This window comes from Chiloscyllium plagiosum, unplaced genomic scaffold (assembly GCF_037043375.1).
Source record: "Chiloscyllium plagiosum isolate Xiang-an unplaced genomic scaffold, Cpla_swu_hap1 HiC_scaffold_7, whole genome shotgun sequence".
Taxonomy (NCBI): Eukaryota; Metazoa; Chordata; class Chondrichthyes; order Orectolobiformes; family Hemiscylliidae; genus Chiloscyllium; species Chiloscyllium plagiosum.
Genome location: NW_028270145.1, coordinates 63,463,999 through 63,485,917, shown reverse-complemented (window position 1 = coordinate 63,485,917; position 21,919 = coordinate 63,463,999). Strand labels below are relative to the sequence as shown.

General features: G+C 39.0%; 1 protein-coding gene across 2 annotated transcripts in view; it reads left to right on the top strand.

Moving 5' to 3' along the window:
- The window catches only part of LOC122551613 (activin receptor type-1-like), a 165,838-nt gene extending 146,770 nt beyond the window's left edge, over positions 1-19,068 (top strand). For both annotated transcript variants that reach the window (XM_087989072.1, XM_043693797.2), the window contains exons 7-10: positions 3,504-3,779; positions 9,904-10,101; positions 15,783-15,913; positions 17,803-19,068. In XM_087989072.1, the coding sequence (XP_087845198.1) occupies positions 3,504-3,779; positions 9,904-10,101; positions 15,783-15,913; positions 17,803-17,937 (740 nt within the window). In that variant the 3' untranslated portion in view covers positions 17,938-19,068. The remainder of the gene's footprint in view (positions 1-3,503; positions 3,780-9,903; positions 10,102-15,782; positions 15,914-17,802) is intronic.
- Positions 19,069-21,919: the final 2,851 nt, after the last annotated feature.

The window sequence follows — 21,919 nt, the reverse complement described above, 5'->3', positions numbered from 1 at the left end:
TTCTTCAGGAATGAGGTTGATATAGAGTCAGAGTTTTGTAATGTGGAAAGAAGCCCTTTGACCCATCATGTCTGTGCAACTCATCAAGCATCTATCTACTCTAGTCTCATTTTCTTGCACTTGGCACATTATCTAAATAGTCAAGATTAGAGTGGTGCTGGAAATGCACAGCAGGTCAGGCAGCATCCGAGGAGCAGGAAAATCGACGTTTCGGGCAAAAGTCCTTCATCAGGTTCCTGATGAAAGGCTTTTGCCTGAAATATCGAATTTTCTGCTCGTCAGATGCTGCCTGACCTGCTGTGTGTTTCCAGCACCACTCTAATCTTGACTCTAATCTCCAGCACCTCCACCTACATCATCTAAATTGTACGTTAATGTAATGGTGCCTGCCTGTACCACCCTTTTCAACTAGTGGGTCTCAGAAACCCATCACTGAGTTAAAACATTCATCCTTACAATCCAGGATGTTTGGAGGGGATTTATCATAAATCTGTGCACCCCACTCCCTGCCCCACTAGTCATTGATCCATTTTATAAGGGAAAATGTTTTTTAATATCTGCCTTAGCTATGGCTGTAAAAAAATTTAATACATCGCAATCTGATTACCTCCAACCTTCTCTGCTCGAAAAAAAACAGCACAGCCGATCTATTTTCTCTTCATAGATAAATCTCTCCAGCCTTGGCAGCATCCTGATGAATCTCTTTCTTTCATCCTCTCAAATGCAATCTCATTCTTTCTGTTGAGTAGTGACCAAAACTGCACACAGTACTCTAGCTGTGGCCCAACTAACATCTCTTGCAGCTCCATCATAACCTCCATACTGTTATATGCAATGCCTTGACTAATGTGCCAAATGCTTTCTTAATCAACTTATCCACCTACCTGCTATCTGTAAACATTATGGACATGTACACCAAAGACCCTCTGATCCTCTGCACTACTAAGGGTACTATCATTTATTGTCTAATTCCTTGCCATGTTAGTCTTTTCAAAATGCATCACTTCTCACTTTTCAGGACCAAATTCCAAATTCTGTCCATCTGACCAGGAATCTACATCATCCTGTAATCTAAGGCTTTCCTCCTTGCTATTTACAGGTGTTCGTGTCCCCTGAAAACTTACCTCTTACATTCATGTCTGGATCCTTAATACATATAAACAGCAAGAGACCAAGCACTACATCCTGCAGTATATTACTAGATACAGCATTCCAGTCACAAAAACAACCTTTTACCATCACCCCTGCCTCCTGCCACTAAACCGGTTTGGGATCCAATTTTCATCTGCCTAATTCTTGATTTGTTCATTTTAAAAGTAATGGTCACCTTCATGACATCACTTCCTACCATATACCGAGTCATTTTTTTTGACATACAGGATCTTTGTAAGATCTTGATTTTGTCTCTCTTAGCTTACTAACTTCATTGGTTTGCATCCAATAAGATGGTAACAGTGAACAATTAATGCATCTGCTCAGAGTATGTATTGTTACCTCCTGGTGATTAACGGTCATCTGAAATATTCCAAATGAAACATGTAAATGTTCTCCAAAACCTAATATTCTTAACTAAAACAATCATATGCGACTCCTGAACAACTTTTGATTACTTTAATGAACTTGATTTAACTATTTTTCAAGCCCACACTGACTTTTTGTGTTATTCAAGGGACCTGTTGAATAGTTTAAATTGCAAAACTATAATATTTTAAGATGTAGCTGCAACTTGTCTAAAATCCCTTTGCAATAAAGCATTCTCTTGTGCATTAGCCTAGGTTTGCATCAACCTAACCATAAAAGAATGAAATCATAAACCAATTACTGTACTTTTCACCTGAAGTTAATGGCTTTCTTCCCCTCAAAAAGTGTTTGCAACTAACGCCACTGAAACAGAATGTAATTTAATTCCTCACTTGCTTAATCAAGTCAAAATGATTTTTGAAAAGTTACTCAATCCTACAATGATCTCATACTCCACTTTTCCCCAATCACTTGAGGCCTAATATTCTATTGAAAGCACACAGTTGTTTGTAATCTGAGTTTAATGTTATCTGAGAGATGCATGAGTTAGAAGAAGGCAATGTTTGCACATAGTAGGTAGTTGTAATAAATGCTTGTTGGATTCTTCAATATTGCAATGTACACATCCAGTTTCTTCTATTACGAGATTCAACATTGCTGCTTCAGGTAAAAAAAAGAATTGTGCTGAAATCAAGCTCTCACCAGTCAATATTGAACATGGTGATGCAATGCCAGTCAAGCTTGCTGCTTCGTCATCTTTGGTGTTAAGCTTCTTCAGTGTTGTTGGAGCTGCACTTACCCAGACACTCCTGATTTATGCCTTACAGATTATGGTTGAGTTCTGGACAGACAAGACTTGAGTTACCCGATGCAGAATGTCTAACACTTGACCTCATTGTATCAACTCCAATGAGAGAGGTTTTTATCAATGAACCTTGAGGACATTCTCTCTAGCACTAATTGTCTGAATCAAAACTGCTAATATCTCCTCATGCTTGCTCTTTCGCACTCTTTGCTGAGTATCTGAGCCATGAACTGTCAAAGCCTTCACTTTGTGTTTGAAGCTGACTCTCACTTTTTGCTGCTTCCTCATGTTCCTACCTGCCTATTTGCAGCTGCAGCTCACCAATGGTACTAATCACACTTTACATTTACACACATGCATTCCAAGTCAGACTTTGTCCTCCTTCTGAGTTTTTAATGATCTAATCTAACTTGTATTGTTTTTAACTCTAAATGTCTTTCCCGATCCTATGTGTAACTTATGTCTTTGTTGTAATACACTATCCACCTGCCAAGGATATTGGTGTCACCTCTATTTAGGTGGAGTCTCTCCATCTTGAACAGGGTCTTCTTTCCACAGAATTGGTCCTATTGTGCTAGGAATTTGAAGCTCTCTCTGTCTGAGGCCATACATTAATCTCATGTATGCTCCTAATATTGTTTTTGTTAGAGAGTACTCTGGGTATAATTCACAAATTACTACACTTTAATTTATGTATATTATGGGGTAGGCCATTTAGGATTGAGATGAGGAGAAATATCTGCATCCAGAGAGTGGCAAGGCTGTGCCACAAATAATGAGAGAATGAATTATTGAATGTTTTCAAGAAGGAGTTCGATTTAGTCCATAGTGCAGAAGGGATCAAGGTCCTGAGGAGAAAGCAAAACAGGGTATTGAGTTGGATGACAACATCGAATGGCAGAGCAGGCTCGAAGAGCCCAATAGTCTCCACTGGTCCTATGCTTCTACGCTAACTCACTCCCTAGCTGATTAAATCTAAGAATGTAATCCCTTTCCCTTCTTTCATTGTTGAATCCCTCATAGAAATCATGAAGTTGTTTTATTGTACATTGTAAAGCAATGAGAGTATAAGTGGCATTTGTTTAACATGTAAAACCAACTTAAAATATTATTCAAATTTATTGTGAAATATTATTCAATACTTATAAATTATATATGTTGTTTCTTCCCCCTGTAGGTTTTATTGCCTCTGACATGACATCCAGAAATTCCAGCACACAGCTATGGCTGATTACTCATTATCATGAGGCAGGATCACTCTATGACTACCTACAGCATACAACTCTGGACACTGCAGATTGTTTACGATTATCATTGTCCACTGCTAGTGGTCTAACACACTTACATACAGAAATCATTGGGACACAGGGGAAAGTTGCAATTGCACATAGAGATCTTAAAAGCAAAAACATCCTTGTGAAGGAGAATGGACAGTGCTGCATTGCAGATTTAGGTATGTATTTCTACCTCTAGTACACTGTGAAGGCTGTTGCCATCAAAGCTATGTCTTCAGTGAGATTTAAAACAGTGTTATGTACGGCTAGCCAATTTTAAATGTGCTGATAAAATTTTAAGATTAATGGGCTTGCAAAGTTTGTTTTTAAACCAAAATATATTATTTTGTTTATTCTCTCATGGGAAATGAGTCTGCTGAGAAAGGCCATCATTTCTTTTCCCACCTCGAAATACTCTTGAATTGAGAGGCTTGCCTGGACCTTTTCAGCAGGAAGTTAGGAGTAAACCACATTACTTTAAATCTGGAATTATTCATTGGCCAGACCAAGTAAGGATGGCAGATTTCCTTCAAGAAAGGACATTGGTAAACTGCATGGGTTTGACAACAATTAATGGTAGTTTTATGGCCATCATTTTGATACTAGCTTTTAATGCCAGATTTCACTAATTAAATTTTAAATTTCACCAAAAGCATGGGCTGTTGCTTGAGATTGAGATGCATTTTCATTCATGAAAACATTTAGCTTTCCTATTGTCCCTTACATAATATAAAAACAGCATAAAGCACTTTAGAACCAATAAAGTACTTTTGGAATGTCGGATTTATTCTTTCTTGGGTTGCAGCTGATATTAGATTTGATCAATATGTTCGTATGTTTTGAAACATTTCTGGAATATCAATAGGAAGTTTTAGTGCTCGTAATATGTCATGAGAAACTATTGTTTAATTGCTTTCAAGAAAGGCATCCTCCAGGCAAGAGTGAGCATATAATGAGTACACATTCAGTTTCAGGATAAGAAACTTGGTCTGAAACTAATGACTTAAACTTAAATAACGATAAATTAGAAAAGTATGAAGATAGAGACATAAGAAATAGGAGAGGGAGGAGGGCATTCATACCCTCAAATCTGCTCTGTCATTTGATAAGATCATTGCTGATCATTCCAGGCATCAACTCCTCTTTCATGCCAGTTCCTCATTGTGTCCAACTTCTTGATTATTTAAAAAAAAAACTACTTCACTCCTCTTGAAATGCTTTCAATGATGCAACCTCCAACTCTTTTTGGGGTTGAGAAATCTTTACAGTCACTACTCTCTCTAGGATCACATCTCAGTTTTAAATGAATGACCCTTATTTTGTCACTATGGCCTCTAGTTTGAGATTTCCCCCATGAGTGGTAATTTCAACTCTATCTATTCTGTCGAGCCCTTTCAAAATCTTTTGTTTCACTAAGACCATCCCTCATTTTTCTAAACTCTAATGAATAAAAAACTAATCTGTTAGCCATTCTGAATGAGTCAACAACTTCAACCCAGGAGTTGGCTAATGCATCTCTTTTGAACTGCTTCCAATGCCAATATATCTTATTTTTATCTTCCTTAGAGATGTTGGTGACTTCGGTGTCTGGGTGGAGTAGCATCCTTTTTTGGACTCTGCGATTAAGGGGTGGAGCATAAGCATTCACGACTGTTGCATGCTAGTTCTTGGCAAGTTGTAGATGGAGATTCACGAGGTGATCGTTGATGCCAAGGGAGCTCCAAGAATCGATTTGACGAGTTTGTTCTTGAAAATGAACCCAATTCCATGCATAATAGATTGATCCTCAGATTTTCCTCTCCAGAAGAAGGCTTAACCACTATATTCTTCACTCAGCCACCCTTTGCCTGCCCTTTGAGTCTCTGGGAGGGTAGTGATCTCAATGCTGAAGTGCCTGAGTTCACAGGCAACCCGGGCAGTTCTTCATTTTGGAGGAACGTTTTGCTCATTTTTCATAGGGTTCATACATTCCAGGCTCCAAGATGGAGCTTCACTTTGGTTTTCAGATCACAGGTAGATGAACCCACTGGATGTGGTTTCCAGCTGGGATGATGATGGAACAAATCTTAGGATACCTTTTCCAGCCCCTCCCCCTTGAGGGGTGAGCAGATCAGATCCTGAAGAGGGCTGCTCTGTTATGAGAAAAGCTGCCGAAACACCTTCCTATTCCTACTGCAAGAGTGAAACAACTGAGTCAAACTCCTCTGACTATTTGCCAGTCTGAAATTAGAGCCTTCCAGATCTCTCAATCCAGTGCCTGTCACCTCTTGCCACAGAGCTTGTACTTTTTTGTGTGGATGGGGGGAGGCTAAATTCCTGTAGGTAGATGCCTTGTGTAGGATATCCTTTAACGTGGGAATTCTTTTGCACATGAAACACACATCATCTTTGCCCAACTCAAGGAAGGCACAGTCTAATGACAGGAGGACAAAGGAAGCATTTCAAAGACTGCCTTAAAGCTTCCCTCAAGAAATGCAATATTAACGCATGGGTGATCTTCATTCAGAAGCAACCAGCTTGGAGGAAACTCCTGTGTGAAGGAACACAATTCTTTGAGAACACCAGTCAACAGGAGGAAATGTAGGAAAGGAACCACAGAAATAAATGCCAATGATCTCAAGGCTAAGGATCAATTCTATCTCCCAGAAACACCTGCCAAATGCATGTCTGGAGATGCGGCGCTAGGATCAGGCTCATCAACTGCACAAGCAATCATGGAACCCATGACCAGCGACACAGAATTTCCTAGGTGGACAATCATTCTCCTTAGTGACTGATTGTCAACGATGATCTTTTCTTAAAAATGGGGAGCAGAACTGTACATGGTATTCCAGTTGTGGCCTCACTAACACATTGTATAGTTGTAACAAAGTTAAAAGTCACACAACACCAGGTCATAGTCCATGGATTAAAACCTGGTGTTGTGTAATTTTTAACTTTGCCCACCCCATTCCAACACTGGCACTTCCACAGCACAGTTGTAACAAGACTTTGCTATTTTTAAATCTTTCCTAACAGTAAAGGCCAAAATTCCACTTTCCTTCTTAATTATGTGTTGTACCAAAACACCCAGATCCCTCTGTACTACTATTTTTTGCAGTTTCTCTTCATTTCATTTAAATAAGAGTCTGCCTTTTGATTAGTCTAAGAAATTGCATGACCTCCATCTGCCAGGCTTTTGCGCACTCCTTCAACCTACCTATATGCCTGTGCAAATTTGTTATGTCCTCATTATAACATGCTCTCCCACTCTTGCATCATCAGCCAATTTGGACACATTACAGTCTGTTTGAAGAGGACAGGGAAATACATTAAAAGATAATGCAGAGAAGCAGTGGCAGATATTTTAGGAAGATTTGCAAAACCCAACAATGATCTATTTTATTTAGAAGAGAAGACTACAAAACGGATGCGACATCTGTGGTTAACTAAGCAAGTTAAGAATAGTATCAACGTGAAAGCAAAGGTATACAATGCATGAAAATTCGTGGTGGGCTACGAAGATTGAGTCAATTTTTGAAAGCAGCACAGATTGAATTTTCGAAGGAGAAATTACAATATGAGAATAAGCAAATAAAGAAATAGCAAAAGCTTTTAGACATGTATTAAAAGGAAGAGGTCAGTTAACATGAGCATTTGTACTTCAGAGTGTGAAACTGAAGCATTAATACTGGAAAACAAAGAAATAATGGCTTTGAACAAATATTTAGTGTACACAATGCATCCCAATATTAGAAAATGAATAGGGGGGAGAAGAAAGGACTAAAACAATTATTAAAAGAGAAAATTACCAGGGAAACTAGTGGAACAAAGACATGTCTGAATGATGCTGTAAACTGTCCACTTCTAGGATGATAAGAGCTTTGTTATCAAAGCTAATTAGCATTTTCACTTGAATGCAAGTTTGAATGTCACTTGAATGTCAGATTTCCATGAGGAAGAGGACAAAGGAAGCCATTCCCTTAACTGGGGAGGTGTGGGCCTTCCTCTGATTCAAAGATCATTGGGGAGGCAATGGCTATTAATGTACCCACCGAAGACCCAGGATCATAGAAGGATCCAGGCCATTAGTGAATAAGATTGGAAGGACACTTGAGTTTTGGTTACACTGATGAAGATTGGCATGATGGGCAGAGGTGGTTCTTGGTGGGCGACTCCCATGCTGATGATGTTCGATCCCTTGATCAGCCCTTGAGTGAGGGATAACCCCACTCCAATTCTTGATCATATTTTCTCAGAAGTCTTACAGATTGTGTTAATTTACAGGCTAATTGCTGGTTCTTTTAGAAAAGGAGTAATGGTAGGGAGTGTCCCCTAGTTCCAGATTTTGTCTTGCTTTGCTTCATTATTTGGTACTACTTGTCCTTGCTATACTCCGCTTCCGTCTTCCAAGAAAACCTTCACTCTCTAGCTATGAATAAAATATTCCAATCTGGCAACCATGCTGTACTCTTCTGGTAAGATGGTGGTGAAGTAGGACACTGCAGCCAGAGCTCGTATGCTCCGCCTGTTCTTTTTCCTCCTTTCGTCCCTTCTCTCTGCCTTAGACACCCAGCCCTGGCCTTTGAAGTGGGGACGGCTGTCAGTGGCCCGAAGCAGAGATGCCAGTGGCCCACATTGCAGTGCGTGGAGGCAGCCACTGGTCAGATCACCTGGAGGCCCCCTGTGGTGGTTTACTGGGAGAGTGTGATGTTTGTCATAGTCATAGAGATTTTGCAGCATGGAAACAGACCCTTCGGTCCAACCCATCCATGCCGACCAGATATCCTAACACAATCTAGTCCTACCTGCCAACACCCAGCCCCTATCCCTCCAAACCCTTTATTCATATACCCATCCAAATGCCTCTTAAATGTTGCAATTGTACCAGCCTCCACCACATCCTCTGGCAGCTCATTCCATACATGTACCACCCTCTGCGTGAAAAGGTTTCCCGTTAGGTCGCTTTTATATCTTTCCCCTCTCATCCTAAACCTCTGCCGTCTAGTTGTGGACTACCCGACCCCAGGGACTTTGCCTATTTACCCTATCCATGCCCCTCATAATTATTGTAAAGCTCTATAAGGTCACCCCTCAGCCTCCAACGCTCCAGGGAAAACAGCCCCAGCCTGTTCAGCCTCTCCCTATAGCTCAAATCCTCCAGCCCTGGCAACATCCTTGTAAATATTTTCGGAACCCTTTCAAGTTTCACAATATCTTTCCGATAGGAAGGAGACCAGAATTGCACGCAATATTCCAACAGTGGCCTAACCAATGTCCTGTACAGCCGAAACATGACCTCCCAACTCCCTTACTCAATACTCTGACCAATAAAGGAAAGCATACCAAATGCCTTCTTCACTATCCTATCTACCTGCGACTCCACTTTCAAGGAGCTATGAACCTGCACTCCAAGGTCTCTTTGTTCAGCAACACTTCCTAGAACCTTACCATTAAGTGTATAAGTCCTGCTAAGATTTGCTTTCCCAAAATGCAGCACCTCGCATTTATCAGAATTAAAGTCCATCTGCCACTTTTCAGCCCATTGGCCCATTTGGTCAAGATTCTGTTGTAATCTGAGGTAACCCTCTTCGCTGTCCACTGCCCCTGCAATTTTGGTGTAATCTGCAAACTTACTAACTGTACCTCTTATGCTTGTATCCAAATCATTTATGTAAATGACAAAAATTAGAGGACCCAGCACCGATCCTGGTCACAGGCCTCCAGTCTGAAAAACAACCTTCCACCACCACCCTCTGTCTTCTGCCTTTGAGCTATTTCTGTATCCAAATGGCTAGTTCTCCCTGTATTCCATGGGGAACCTTGTAGAACGCCTTACTGAAGTCCATATAGATCATATCTACCGTTCTGCCCTCATCAATCCTCTTTGTTGTTTGTCTTTTTAACTTATTTTTTTCTCCGAGCTATGGTTATACTGTGTTTAGCTGTAATGTAACTTTTTTTTCTTCACTTAACTATTCTGTAACTAAGCATTATAGCTAGCTACCTTTGTACCTATGATGGCACTGGAAGTGGCAACTTAACAACTTTTCACTGTACTCATTTAAGTACACATGACAAAGTAATTCAATTTAATACAACTTGTGAGAATGACCACAGAAAATGCATATTGACATCTGAAACCATTGTTAGTGTTGTCCAGATGTTCAGTTGGCTTATCTACAAAGTAGTGAAGTGTAAGATAAAAAGTGAAGAATGCTTAAGAATTTTAAGTGAACTGTCGAGTTATTTGACCCATTTGTTCTGATCCCTGACTGTATTCTGCAAATTTTTAAAAAAATTTGCTTTGCATTTGTTTTTCAGGTCTTGCTGTGATGCATTCCCAGTGTACTAATCATTTGGATGTTGGTAATAATCCCAGGGTAGGGACCAAGCGATATATGGCACCTGAAATATTGGATGAAACAATTCAGGTGAATCTATTTGATTCATTCAGGAGGGTGGACATCTGGGCCTTTGGTCTAGTCTTGTGGGAAGTAGCAAGAAGAACAATCAGTAATGGTGAGTGCTTGTATGGTTTCATTGACTGTAACAACTGAGAATATTATCCCTGAAAACTGTAACACAAAGAGACTTGGGGATATTTGTGCATGAAATTGGAGGATTTTAGCAATAAGGAGAGGCTGAACAGGCTGAAGCTGTTTTCCCTGGAGCGTCAGAGGCTGAGGGGTGACCTTAGAGGTTTACAAAATTGAGGGGCATGGACAGGGTAAATAGATAAAGTCTTTTCCCTGGGGTCGGGGAGTCCAGAACTAGAGGGCATAGGGTTAGGATAGAGGGGAAAGATATAAAAGAGACCCAAGGGGCAACTTTTTCACACACAGGGTGGTACATGTATGGAATGAGCTGCCAGAAGAAGTGGTGGAGGCTGGTACAATTGCAACATTTAAGAGGCATTTGGATGTGTATATGAATAGGAAGGGTTTGGAGGGATATGGGCCGGGTGCTGGCAGGTGGGACTAGATTGGGTTGGGATATCTGGTCGGCATGGACGGGTTGGACTGAAGGGTCTGTTTCCATGCTGTACATCTCTATGAGATGCAACAGGCAATGACGAAGGCTATTGGAATGTGGGACCTTACTTCAAAGGGATTGGATTATAAAATTAGATTAGATTCCCTACAGTATGGAAACAGGCCCTTCAGCCTAACAAGTCCACACTAACCCTCTGAAGAATAACCCACCCAGACACATTCCCCTACCCTATATTTACCCCTGACTAATGCACCTAACACTATGGGCAATTTAGCATGGCCAATTCACCTAACCTGCACATTTTTGGATTGTGGGAGGAAACTGGAGCACCCGGAGGAAACCTACACAGACGCGGGGAGAATGTGCAAACTCCACACAGACAGTCACCCGAGGTGGGACTCTAACCCGGGTCCCTGGCGCTGTGAGTCAGCAGTGCTAACCACTGAGCCACCGTGCTGCTCATCCTTAAGAATTAGGGAAGTCTTATTGCAACTGTACAGGTACTGGTGAGACCACATTTGAGTATTGAGAAGTTTTGGTCCCATTATTTAGGAAAAAAACATTATTTCATTGAAGGCAGTTCAGTGAATATTGACTAGGATGACTTTGGCATGGAGTTGTTGTCTTCTGATCAAAGGTTAAGCAGGTTGGGACGCTACTGATTAGATTTTAGAAGAATGTGAGATGATGTCATTGAAGCAAATAGGATTCTTATGGTTCTTGACAGAGTAAATGCTGAGAGGATATTTCCCCTCATGGAAGAGTCTAGGACTAGAAGCTAATTCTAGTTTCAGAATTAAGGGGCACCAATTTAAGACTGAGATGAGGAGGAATTTCTTCTGAGGATTGAGAGTCTTTAGCACTCGTTGCCTAGGAGAGATGTGAGGGCTGAGTTCATAGAGTCATAGAGACGTACAGCACGGAAACAGACCCCACTGATCCAACCCGTCCATGCCAACCTGACATCCCAACCCAGTCTAGTCCCACCTGCCAGCACCCGGCCCATATCCCTCCAAACTCTTCCTATTCATATACCCATCTGGATGCCTTTTAAATGTTGCAATTGTACTAACTTCCACCACTTCCTCTGGCAGCTCATTCTATACACGTACCACCCTCCGAGTGAAAAAGTTGCCCCTAAGGTCTCTTTTATATCTTTCCCCTCTCACACTAAACCTATGCCCTCTAGTTCTGGAATCCCCCACCCCAGGGAAAAGACTTTATCTATTCATCCTATGCATGCCCCTCATGATTTTATAAACCTCTATAAGGTCAACCCTCAGCCTCTGACACTAGGGAAAACAGCCCCAGCCTATTCAGTTTCTCCCTAAAGCTCAAACCCTCCAACCCTGGCAGCATCCTTGTAAATCTTTTCTAAACCCTTTCAAGTTTCTCAGCATCGATAGGAGAGAGAACAAAATTGCACATAATATTCCAACAGTGGCCTAACCAATGTCCTGTACAGTTGCTATGTGACCTCCCAATTCCTGTACTCAATATTCTGACCAATTAAGGAAATCATACTAAATGCCACCTTCACTATCCTAAATACCTGAGACTCCATTTTCAAGGAACTATGAACCTGCACTCCAAGGTCTCTTTGTTCAGCCCCCCCCCCAAGGCTTATCATTAAGTGTATAAGTCCTACTCTGATTTGCCTTTCCAAAATGCAGCACCTCACATTTACCTAAATTAAATTTTATCTGCCAGTCCTCAGCCCGTTAGCCCATCTGATCAAGATCCCGTTGCAATCTGAGGGAACCTTCTTTACTGTCCACTGCCCCTCCAATTTTGGTGTCATCTGCAAACTTGGAGATTGTTCCCTTAAACCTCATCACAAAAAAACTTTTTACTCAAAATACTAATAATGCCCAGAGGTGTTGCTTATGTAAAATTGGCCATGTAAGAAAATCTGTTGTTTTTGTGTCTAATTGAAGGAATATGTTCCAATTAATTCAAAATCAATCTGTAAGGTGAAGGTGATTTTTAAGTTTTCAAAAGAGCAGGTGTCGAGTATTTATTTTTAGCAGCACCATCATTGTTTGTGCATTTGCTATGGATTGCATTTCCTCTGTTCAAATCCCCTGTGTGTGCTATCACTCCATTTAGACAATGTCACTTCAGAGAAAACTGTTGTTCTATTTACCATTTTGCTTAAAAATAAGCTTTATATTTAATTCCTTTCCCAGAATGTATTGGGCACAATGCCATTTCTGGACTTTTTTATTTTAAGTACATTAGTTAGCAAATAGTACACCTGACTTGAGTTGGTTTACTTACTTTTCTGTTTATAATTTAATTTAATGTTAAGCTTTATACTTAATGCAATTCCCAGAAACTACCAGCCACAAAACATTTCTGTGACTGACAGACTTTTCCTTAGAGCTTTGTCATGTGTATGTTTGAAATTTGGTTTTTAATCTGCCAATCTGCAGAAGGAAGAACTTATTCTAAATATTTGCATTTTGAACCATTAATATACATAGACTATGCTTTTTAAATATGCACAACAATGATTTTTTTTGTGATAAAACCAATTATTATTGCTTGATTATTGCCTGAGTTAACATGGAGCAAAAAACAATTTGCTGAAAATGTGATCTGTCAGAATCTCTGGAATTAGATATTACATCATGTGTTGCATTACTTGGGCATATTTACCCACTGACTACATTGTGGTACCAAGGTTTATGGGAAACTTAGTGAATGGTGAACCTTGTGTTCTCCTCAGATGTGTTAGATATTCTAATCTGACAAGAACTGCCTTGTTAATGATGCATATTAATTAAAGAAGATTTTGTCATTACATGCACATTCAGAAGAAAACTGCTAACTCTGTGCTGCCATTGTCTTTTGTTTTTAAAGTAGTATTTAAAACTTTTTCTATTGTAGCCGTGAAGCATCATGGTTTACAATAATTTTACCTATTAACTTGAGGACTGTTTCCCTGGATGAATTTGTTGACTGTTTTAAACATTGGAAATAAAGAGGTGTAGAAGACATGAGTTTTATGTTATTGGAAAAGGTGGATAGAGAGGAATAGAGGACAGTTAAGAAAAAAGTGAAAGGAGATTGGAGATCAAAGTATCATAGGTCAAACAAAGAGAGAAATAATAAGCATAGAGAAGATGAGTTATAGCTTCATAGTAGGTGCGAATGACAAAATAAAGATCAGCTTATTAAGGAAGGGTGATTTGGTTCACCTGATTATTGCTTAGATTGCAGAATTAAATCATAAATATTATGAATAGAATATTTATCAACCACATCTTTCATAGTTCTTAGTTCAATTACAGAACGTCATGCAAACTTCAAATATTTTGATAAATCTTTGTGCTTCTCAAAGTAAGCCATATTAGAACAGAGATACTTCTTTCCAAGTGCTTAAGGCCAGCATTAGGCATCATCTAATCAGCTACAGACTTAAGAAAGAAAACAGAAATTGTCGCAGAAACTTGGCAGGACTGGTAGCACCTGTGGGAGAGAGAAACAAAGTTCATGTTTGGAGTCCAATGACCCTCCTTCAGAACTCTGAGTAAAGATTCCTCTTTTCTCTTTTTGTTATCCCAAAATCTAAAGACCACTATGTACCGCTCCAACTAGGATGACATTTATATTTCATGCTATTTATCCTTATGGGCTTTCTAACTGTATTGGAAATGTGTTGCTGGAAAAGCGCAGCAGGTCAGGCAGCATCTAGGGAACAGGAGAATCGACGTTTCGGGCATTAGCCCTTCTTCCTGAAGAAGGGCTAATGCCCGAAACGTCGATTCTCCTGTTCCCTAGATGCTGCCTGACCTGCGCTTTTCCAGCAACACATTTCCATCTCTGATCTCCAGCATCTGCAGACCTCACTTTCTCCTCAAAGATTTCTAACTGTATTGTCAATTAGACCTAATTTAGGTTCAGTTTTGTGCTTTGGCTCTCTGGTCAGTCAGGAGTTAGTTTCAAATATTATTATTTATTTTGCATTGGATTTTTTTCTCATTCTTTTTGTCATATTTTTCCTGACATGCAAGGATAATGTGCAATGTTCTCCTGCTCTGTGGCTTTTTTATTTAAATGGAGTTTTACTGCCCCTTGATTCATCACTAGTTGGACTGGGTTTCTCTGTATCCAAAAGGTACAGAAAAAGGTACAGAATTGCATGGAGTTATGGTGTTAGAAGTAATGAGAATCCATCAACAGCTCAATTCAGTGATTTTTCTTGGAGAGTTTGGATTATGACCTCAACTTATTTAATTTCCATTAACAGTTTTCTAGATTTTTGCTTGGGTTTTAAAAGGTCCTTCATTCTCTGTGCTGAAGAAGACTTATATTGGACTCAAAAGGTTAATTCTGTTTCTCTCTCCACAGATACTGCCAAACCTGCTGAATTTCTCTAGCGTTATTTGTTTCAGATTGCCAACATCCACTATATATTGATTTTTATTTTGAAAGTTTTTGTCGGATAGACCTGTAATGTTCATTTTAGAACCAAATGACTAATTTTTGTGTTCAGTGTGTTCCTGGCTTCGCTTTCAAATCATTAAATTCAGACATCTAGATACCCTCCATTATACATTTGTTTTACAAATAATGACAAGTAATTCAATGTTTATAATAGTCGCTGAGGTGAATTTCCTTGTGGAAAGCCAGAAGAGTTTAACATCCAGGGAAACTGAATAAGGATATAGTTCTATTCTGAAATTAGCTGTCTGATCTGATCTTGTATTTTAAAACTTAAATGATGTTTGGAAATCGCAATGCTTGATCAGCAGTGTTTGCATCTTAATATGCATCTTTAATTCTCTAATCAAGTAATGTTTGTTAAATGTACGTGCATAATCATTGTCAATTTTAACTTATACTGGGCGGCAGGACACAGTGGTTAGCACTGCTGCCTCACAGCGCCAGAGACCCGGGTTCAATTCCCGCCTCAGGCGACTGACTGTGTGGAGTTTGCATGTTCTCCCCGTGTCTGCGTGGGTTTCCTCTGGGTGCTCCGGTTTCCTCCCACCATCCAAAGATGTGCAGGGTCAGGTGAATTGGCCATACTAAATTGCCCGTAGTGTTCGGTAAGGGGTAAATGTAGGGGTATGGGTGGGTTGCGCTTCGGTGGGTCAGTGTGGACTTGTTGGGCCGAAGGGCCTGTTTCCACACTGTAATCTAATCTAATCTAAATAGAGTACTTTCTATTTTTCATACAAAGTTTTGTTTTCGTTTAGGTATTGTTGAAGATTATAAACCTCCATTTTATGACCTTGTTCCTAATGATCCTGGTTTTGATGATATGAAAAAAGTGATTTGCTTGGATCAACAAAGACCAAATATTCCCAACAGATGGTTTTCAGATCCGGTTAGTGTGGATGTTTCACCATAACTGTTAAAATATACAATATTGAAACCTTTATGGATTCTGTCAATTGATATGCTTTATTAACATTTTTTCAATTAATAAAAAGTAAAATATATTGCTGGGATATTTTTGATATGCACAGTTAAAATTGAATTAATGCACAATAGAAAACAGTGAAAAATTTAATATTGCTAAGAATACCGGGACTATTTTGCTGTAAAATGTACTGATGGAAGTAGTATCTGCTAATTATTTTTAACAGGAAGTTTAAATGAAGAAAAATGAGACAGCCATAAATGAAATTTTATAGAACATTGTAGTTTTGGGGTTCCTATACCATGTACACAGGTTGTAGACAGAAATCCCTCCAAAAAACATCTTCATTCAGGAATTGGTTCAGAGAACCTACTCAGGCCTGCTGTTTAATGCTATTATACTTGTACATTGTACTGTGGATGTGATTAGAGTGTGAAAGTCATACCACTTTAATTTGTTAGATTTGTACTGGAATAACTCCATGAGAAAACTGAATAACCCACAATGAGATTAAAAATTTGAAAACCTTGAACTTCATTAGATTAAAATATAAGAATTGAACTGATTTTTCCTCTGTACAATATGTTTAATAAACAGGCTAATCTGTTTTAGGGTATACTTTCGCACCATTGAGGGAATTATGCCTGAATTTGCTTTGAGTTTGCAACTCCCATTCATGTTGGCATCTCCAAATCTGAATAAGCTCATTGCGATGATGTCGTGATGTGTACAACAAAGTTTTTTTTCAGCAACTGATTTTTGTTTTAGCAATTTTTACTTTTTTCTGTTGTTGACTGAAGTTTTCATTGTTGACTGAAGTTATGCTCCGTTTGAATCACTGCATCAGCTGGATTTATTAAAAGGAATTCAATCTGCAAGGATGCATTTGGACAGGCAAGGGAATACATGATGAACAATAGGACCCTGGGGAAACACTGAGGATCAGAGGGACCTTGATGTGCATTGGTCCCTAAGCTAGCAGGACAGATAGGTGAAGTGGTTAAGAAGGCATAGTTGACACTATTAGCCGAGGCATAGAACTGAAGAGCAGGGAGGATATGCTGGAACTGTACAAAATTGTTGGTTAGGCCACAACTAGAATATTGTGTGCAGATTTGGAATCCACATGGGAGATTTGATAGGGCTGGAGAGGGTACAGAAGAAATTTAGTAGGATGTTGCCTGGGCTGGAAAGTTTCAGATACAAAGAGAGACTGGACAGTCTGGTATTATTTTGCTTTTGGGCAGAAGGGATTGAGAGGAACATAACTAACTTGTGTAAAATTGAGAGGTATAAATTGTAAAGGCAGAAAGAATGGAGAGATCAATGGCAAAGTGGGCTTAGATTTAAGATAAAGGGTAGAAGTTTAGAGGAGATATGAGGAAAAGGGTTTTTTGCTCAGAGGGTGTTGCAACTCATTGCATGTAGGGATGGTAGAGGCAGAAATGCTCATAACATTTAAGAAGTATTTAGATTGCTTTCTATGCTCTTTGCATCCCAAGTGCCAATGGACCAAATTATCTCAAATGGGATTAGAATAATTAGGTGACCATGTGGATGCAATGGTTTAAAGGGTCTTTTTCTTGTGCTGTGCATCTCTATAAATCTGACCAGTTTTTCACAGTTCTTGGTTTTGTCACCATTGTTGTCTTGTTAAGCCTTCCATTGAGTAGCAATATCATGATGATTTTTCACAGCTCTTGCTAATCAGCTATGTGATCAGAAGAATAGTATAGGAAAAAATGTGATCCTTTGTTTCAAAAGCAAGGATTCTAGTAAATAATTGTTAAATTAATTGCAAGAACATTAAAGGAGAATATTTAATGATAATATTACTACATCTTTATCAACAGACATTAACATCTCTTGCAAAGGTGATGAAGGAATGTTGGTATCATAATCCATCAGCAAGACTAACTGCCCTACGCATTAGAAAGACTCTGACCAAAATTGACAGCTCATTTGATAAGGTTAAAATGGACCATTGATTATTTTGTTTCCCGAAGATTGTCTATTGTCTGTTTCTACAAATGGCAATATAATGGAAGAAAAGTAGCTTTCTGAAATGCTTCTATACAATATTCAGAAAATGCTGGAAATATATAGACTGTTAGAATCTGACGATAAAATGCTTAACATTTCAGGTGATATCCTTGTAACAGCTTATTTCCGATTTTTTCTACCATATGATTATTTTTTAAACATCATTTGCTTTTAAGAATTTAAAATTGCCGCAGCACAAAGACAGAAAACTTGTGAAACTATGTAAATGAAGCATATTTGTTTAGCTGGTTAGTATGTAACCAGAAAGGAAACTAAAATTTAAAACAAGTTCCCTCAGAAGTAAAAAAAAATTTGGGGGTCATTGAAAGAAAATATTTTCTGTTGGTTCTAAAATCTTGACAATGTTCAAGTTTATGGTTTAATATTATATTCAATGTCATAGTCATTGTGGCTTTTCATGATTTATTTTGCACTGGTGACTAGCTTTCCCTGTATGCACTACATTTTGTAGTTTTAAGTGCATTAACACCTAACTAGCCAAATTATGAATTTTTATAAAATATAGCATCTATCTGATGGCAATTACATATTATAGACAATCTCTACTTTTAACTAATTTTTCTAAATATTGATATATGCTGCATGCACTGTAACCCCAAATGTTTTCGCATCTACCTTTCCAAATTTGAGTTATTTATTGCAATAATGCCACTGTTTTCCATAATTATGAAAGGATACTGTAATTATTTTTTTAAATGGATAGATTATTGATTTTTCTCTATTTCACTATGTTTACATTTAATGTGGTGAGTATTCTGCCTACAGCATAAGTTTATTAACTATAAAAGCTGTTCTTTTAAATCCATGTGCTTTGTATATTGTAAATGCTTTCACAGAAGTAAAAATAATTTAATTCACCTTCAAGTTGTGTAATCCTATACATCAGTGAAATACTGTGTCCCAATTCTTTGGAATGTGAAAATGTTTATTGGTCCAAGGTAAAATGTACATTGTGAATTTTTACAGAGAATTAACTACTGTATTTGTATTTTAATCTATATTTTATATTTTGTTAGTCAATTGTATAATTTACATAAAACATTTTATAAATGCAACCACATTTTCTGTTTAATTTGCATGGGATCCATGGTGAGTTATCAACTTTGATTTAAAAAAAAATTGGCTTGGTTGTAGAAGCCAGAGGGTAGTTGTGGAGGGGTGTTATTCTGACTAGAGCTCTGTGATCAGTGCTGTTTCACAATGATCAGTGCCAGAACCTTCTTTGTTTGTAATGCATCAATAAACGATTTGGATGAAAATGTAGGTGGTCTGGTTAGCACGTTTGCAGATGACATGAAAATTGATGGTTTTGTGGGTAGTGAGGAAGGTTACCAAAACATACAGCATTTGGAAGGTTGGGTGGGGAAATGGCAGGTGGGGTTTAATCAAGCCAAGAGTGAGGTGATGCATTTTGGGAGGTCAAATACAAGAGAAAAGTATATGGTGAATGGCAGAACCTTGAGGAGCGTTGATATATCGGTAGGCGATGGCTTAGTGGTATTATTGCTGGACTGTTAATCCAGAGACCCAGATAATGTTTGAATCCTGCCATGGCAGATGTGGAATTTGAATTCAATAAAAATCTGGAATTAAGAGTCTAATGATGACCATGAATCCATTGTCGATTGTCAGAAAAATCTATCTGGTTCATTAATGTTCTTTAGGGAAGGAAAGTGTCCTCCTTCCTTAGTCTAGCCTGCACATGACTCCAGAACCACAGCAATATGGTTGATTCTTAACTACCCTCTGGGCAATTAGGGATTGGCACTAAATGCTGGACAGCCAGCAATGCCCTTATCCCATGGATGAATAAAAAAAATAGAGGAATCTTGGGGTCCGGGTCCAAGTCCATTATTTCTGAAAGTGACCACACAAATGGATACTAGTGTGTGTAGTTGTGGAGCGGATGGGGGTGTGTTTGTGCAGAGAAATAGTGAGAAAAAGGATCAGTCTGATGCTGGTTCAGTTGGGAAAAGGAGCAAGTTGGATAGTCAAGGCAGGCAGAAGCAAAGCAAAGTGAGGTAGCACTGATAAATTAAACTGCATTTAGTTCAATGCAAGCGGTGACAGGTAAGGCAGATGAACTCCGGGCATGGTTGTGAACTTGGCTATGGGATATCATAGTGATAACAGAGACTTTGCTCATGGATGGACAGAGCTAGCAGCTTAATATTCCAGGGTTTAGATGCTATAGGAAGGACAGACAGGGGGGCAAGAGAGGAGGGGAGTGGTATTTTTGATAAGGGATACCATTATAGCTGTACTCAGGGAGGATATTTCATGAAGTATGTCCAGTGAAGTTATTTGGGTGGAACTGAAGTAAGGAAAGGATGATTTCCTTATTGGGCTTGCATTATAGATCCCGCCAATAGTCAGTGGAAAATTGAGAAGCAAATTTGTAAGGAGATCTCCGTTAACAATAAGAATAATATGGTGGTAATGGAAAGGGATTTTAACTTTCCAAACATCAACTCGGACTGCCATAGTATGAACAGAATGGATGGACAGATATTTATTAAGTATGTACAAGAAAATTTTCTTATTCAGTATGTGGGTAGATGTACGTATTAGAAGGTGCAAAACTTGACCTAATCTTGGGGAAATAAGGCAGGCTAGTGACAGCAGTGTCAGTGGGGGAGCACTATGTGACAAGTGATCATAATTCTATTAGTTTTAAAATAGTGATGGAAAAAGATAGACCTGGTCTAAAAGTTAAAGTTCTAAATTGGAAGAAGGCCAATTTTTATGACATTAGGCAATAACTTTCAAAAATTGATTGGGGGCAGATGGTTGCAGGTTGATGTTTGGAAAATGGGAAACCTTAAAATATGAGATAACGAGAGAGTATATTCCTTTTGAGTGAACGGCAAGGCTGGTAGGTGTACAGAATGCTGAATGACTAGAGAAATTGAAGTTCTGGCCAAGAAGAAGAAAGAAGCATATGTCAGGTATAGACAGCATGGATTGAGTGAATCTCTAGAGGAGTATACGGGCAATAAAAGTATTCTTAGTAGGGAAATCAGGAGGGCAGAAAGGGGACATGAGATACTTCGGCAAATAGGAAAGTCCAAAGGGATTCTACAAATGCATTAAGGACAAAGGAGTCCTGAGGGAGAGGATAAGGCCCCTTAAAGATCAGCAAGGATGTCTATGCATGAAACTGCAGGAGATGAGTGAGATACTACATGAGTATGTAGCATTTTTTTTTTTACTGTGGAGAAGGATACGGAAGCAGGAGAACTTGGGGAAATAAATAGTGATACCTTGAAAAGTGTCCATATTACATTGAGGAGGTGCTGGATGTCTTAAAATGCATAATGGTGGATCAATCCCCAGGACCTGATCAGGTGAACTTTTTAGGAAGCTGGGGAAGTGATGGTTGGGCCCTTGCTGAGGTATTTGTATCATCGATAGCCACCGGTGAGGTGCCGAAAGACTGGAGGATGATTAATGTGGTGCTATTATTTAAGCAAAATGGTAAGGAAAAGCTAAGGAACTATAGATTGGTGAGCTTGACATTGATGATGGGAAAATTGTTGGAGGGGATTCTGAGGGATTCAATTTACATGTATTTGGAAAGGCAAGGACTGATTTAAGGGTAGTCAACATGGCTATGTGTATGGGAAATTGTGTCTCAGTAACTTGATTGAGCTTTTTTGAAGAAGTGATGAAGAGATTGATGAGGGCAAAGAGGTGGATGTGATCTATGTGGACATCAGTAAGCTTCAACAAAATTCCACATGGTAGACTGGTTAACGAGGTTAAGTCACATGGACAATCGAGCTAGGTAAATAGTCAAAAAGAAATGTGATTTTTTTTAAAGCTTTGTATACCACTTGAAAACTAAAGTAGACCACACTAAATAGCCAAATGAAACTCCCTTGAGGATTGCATGCATGCAACTTG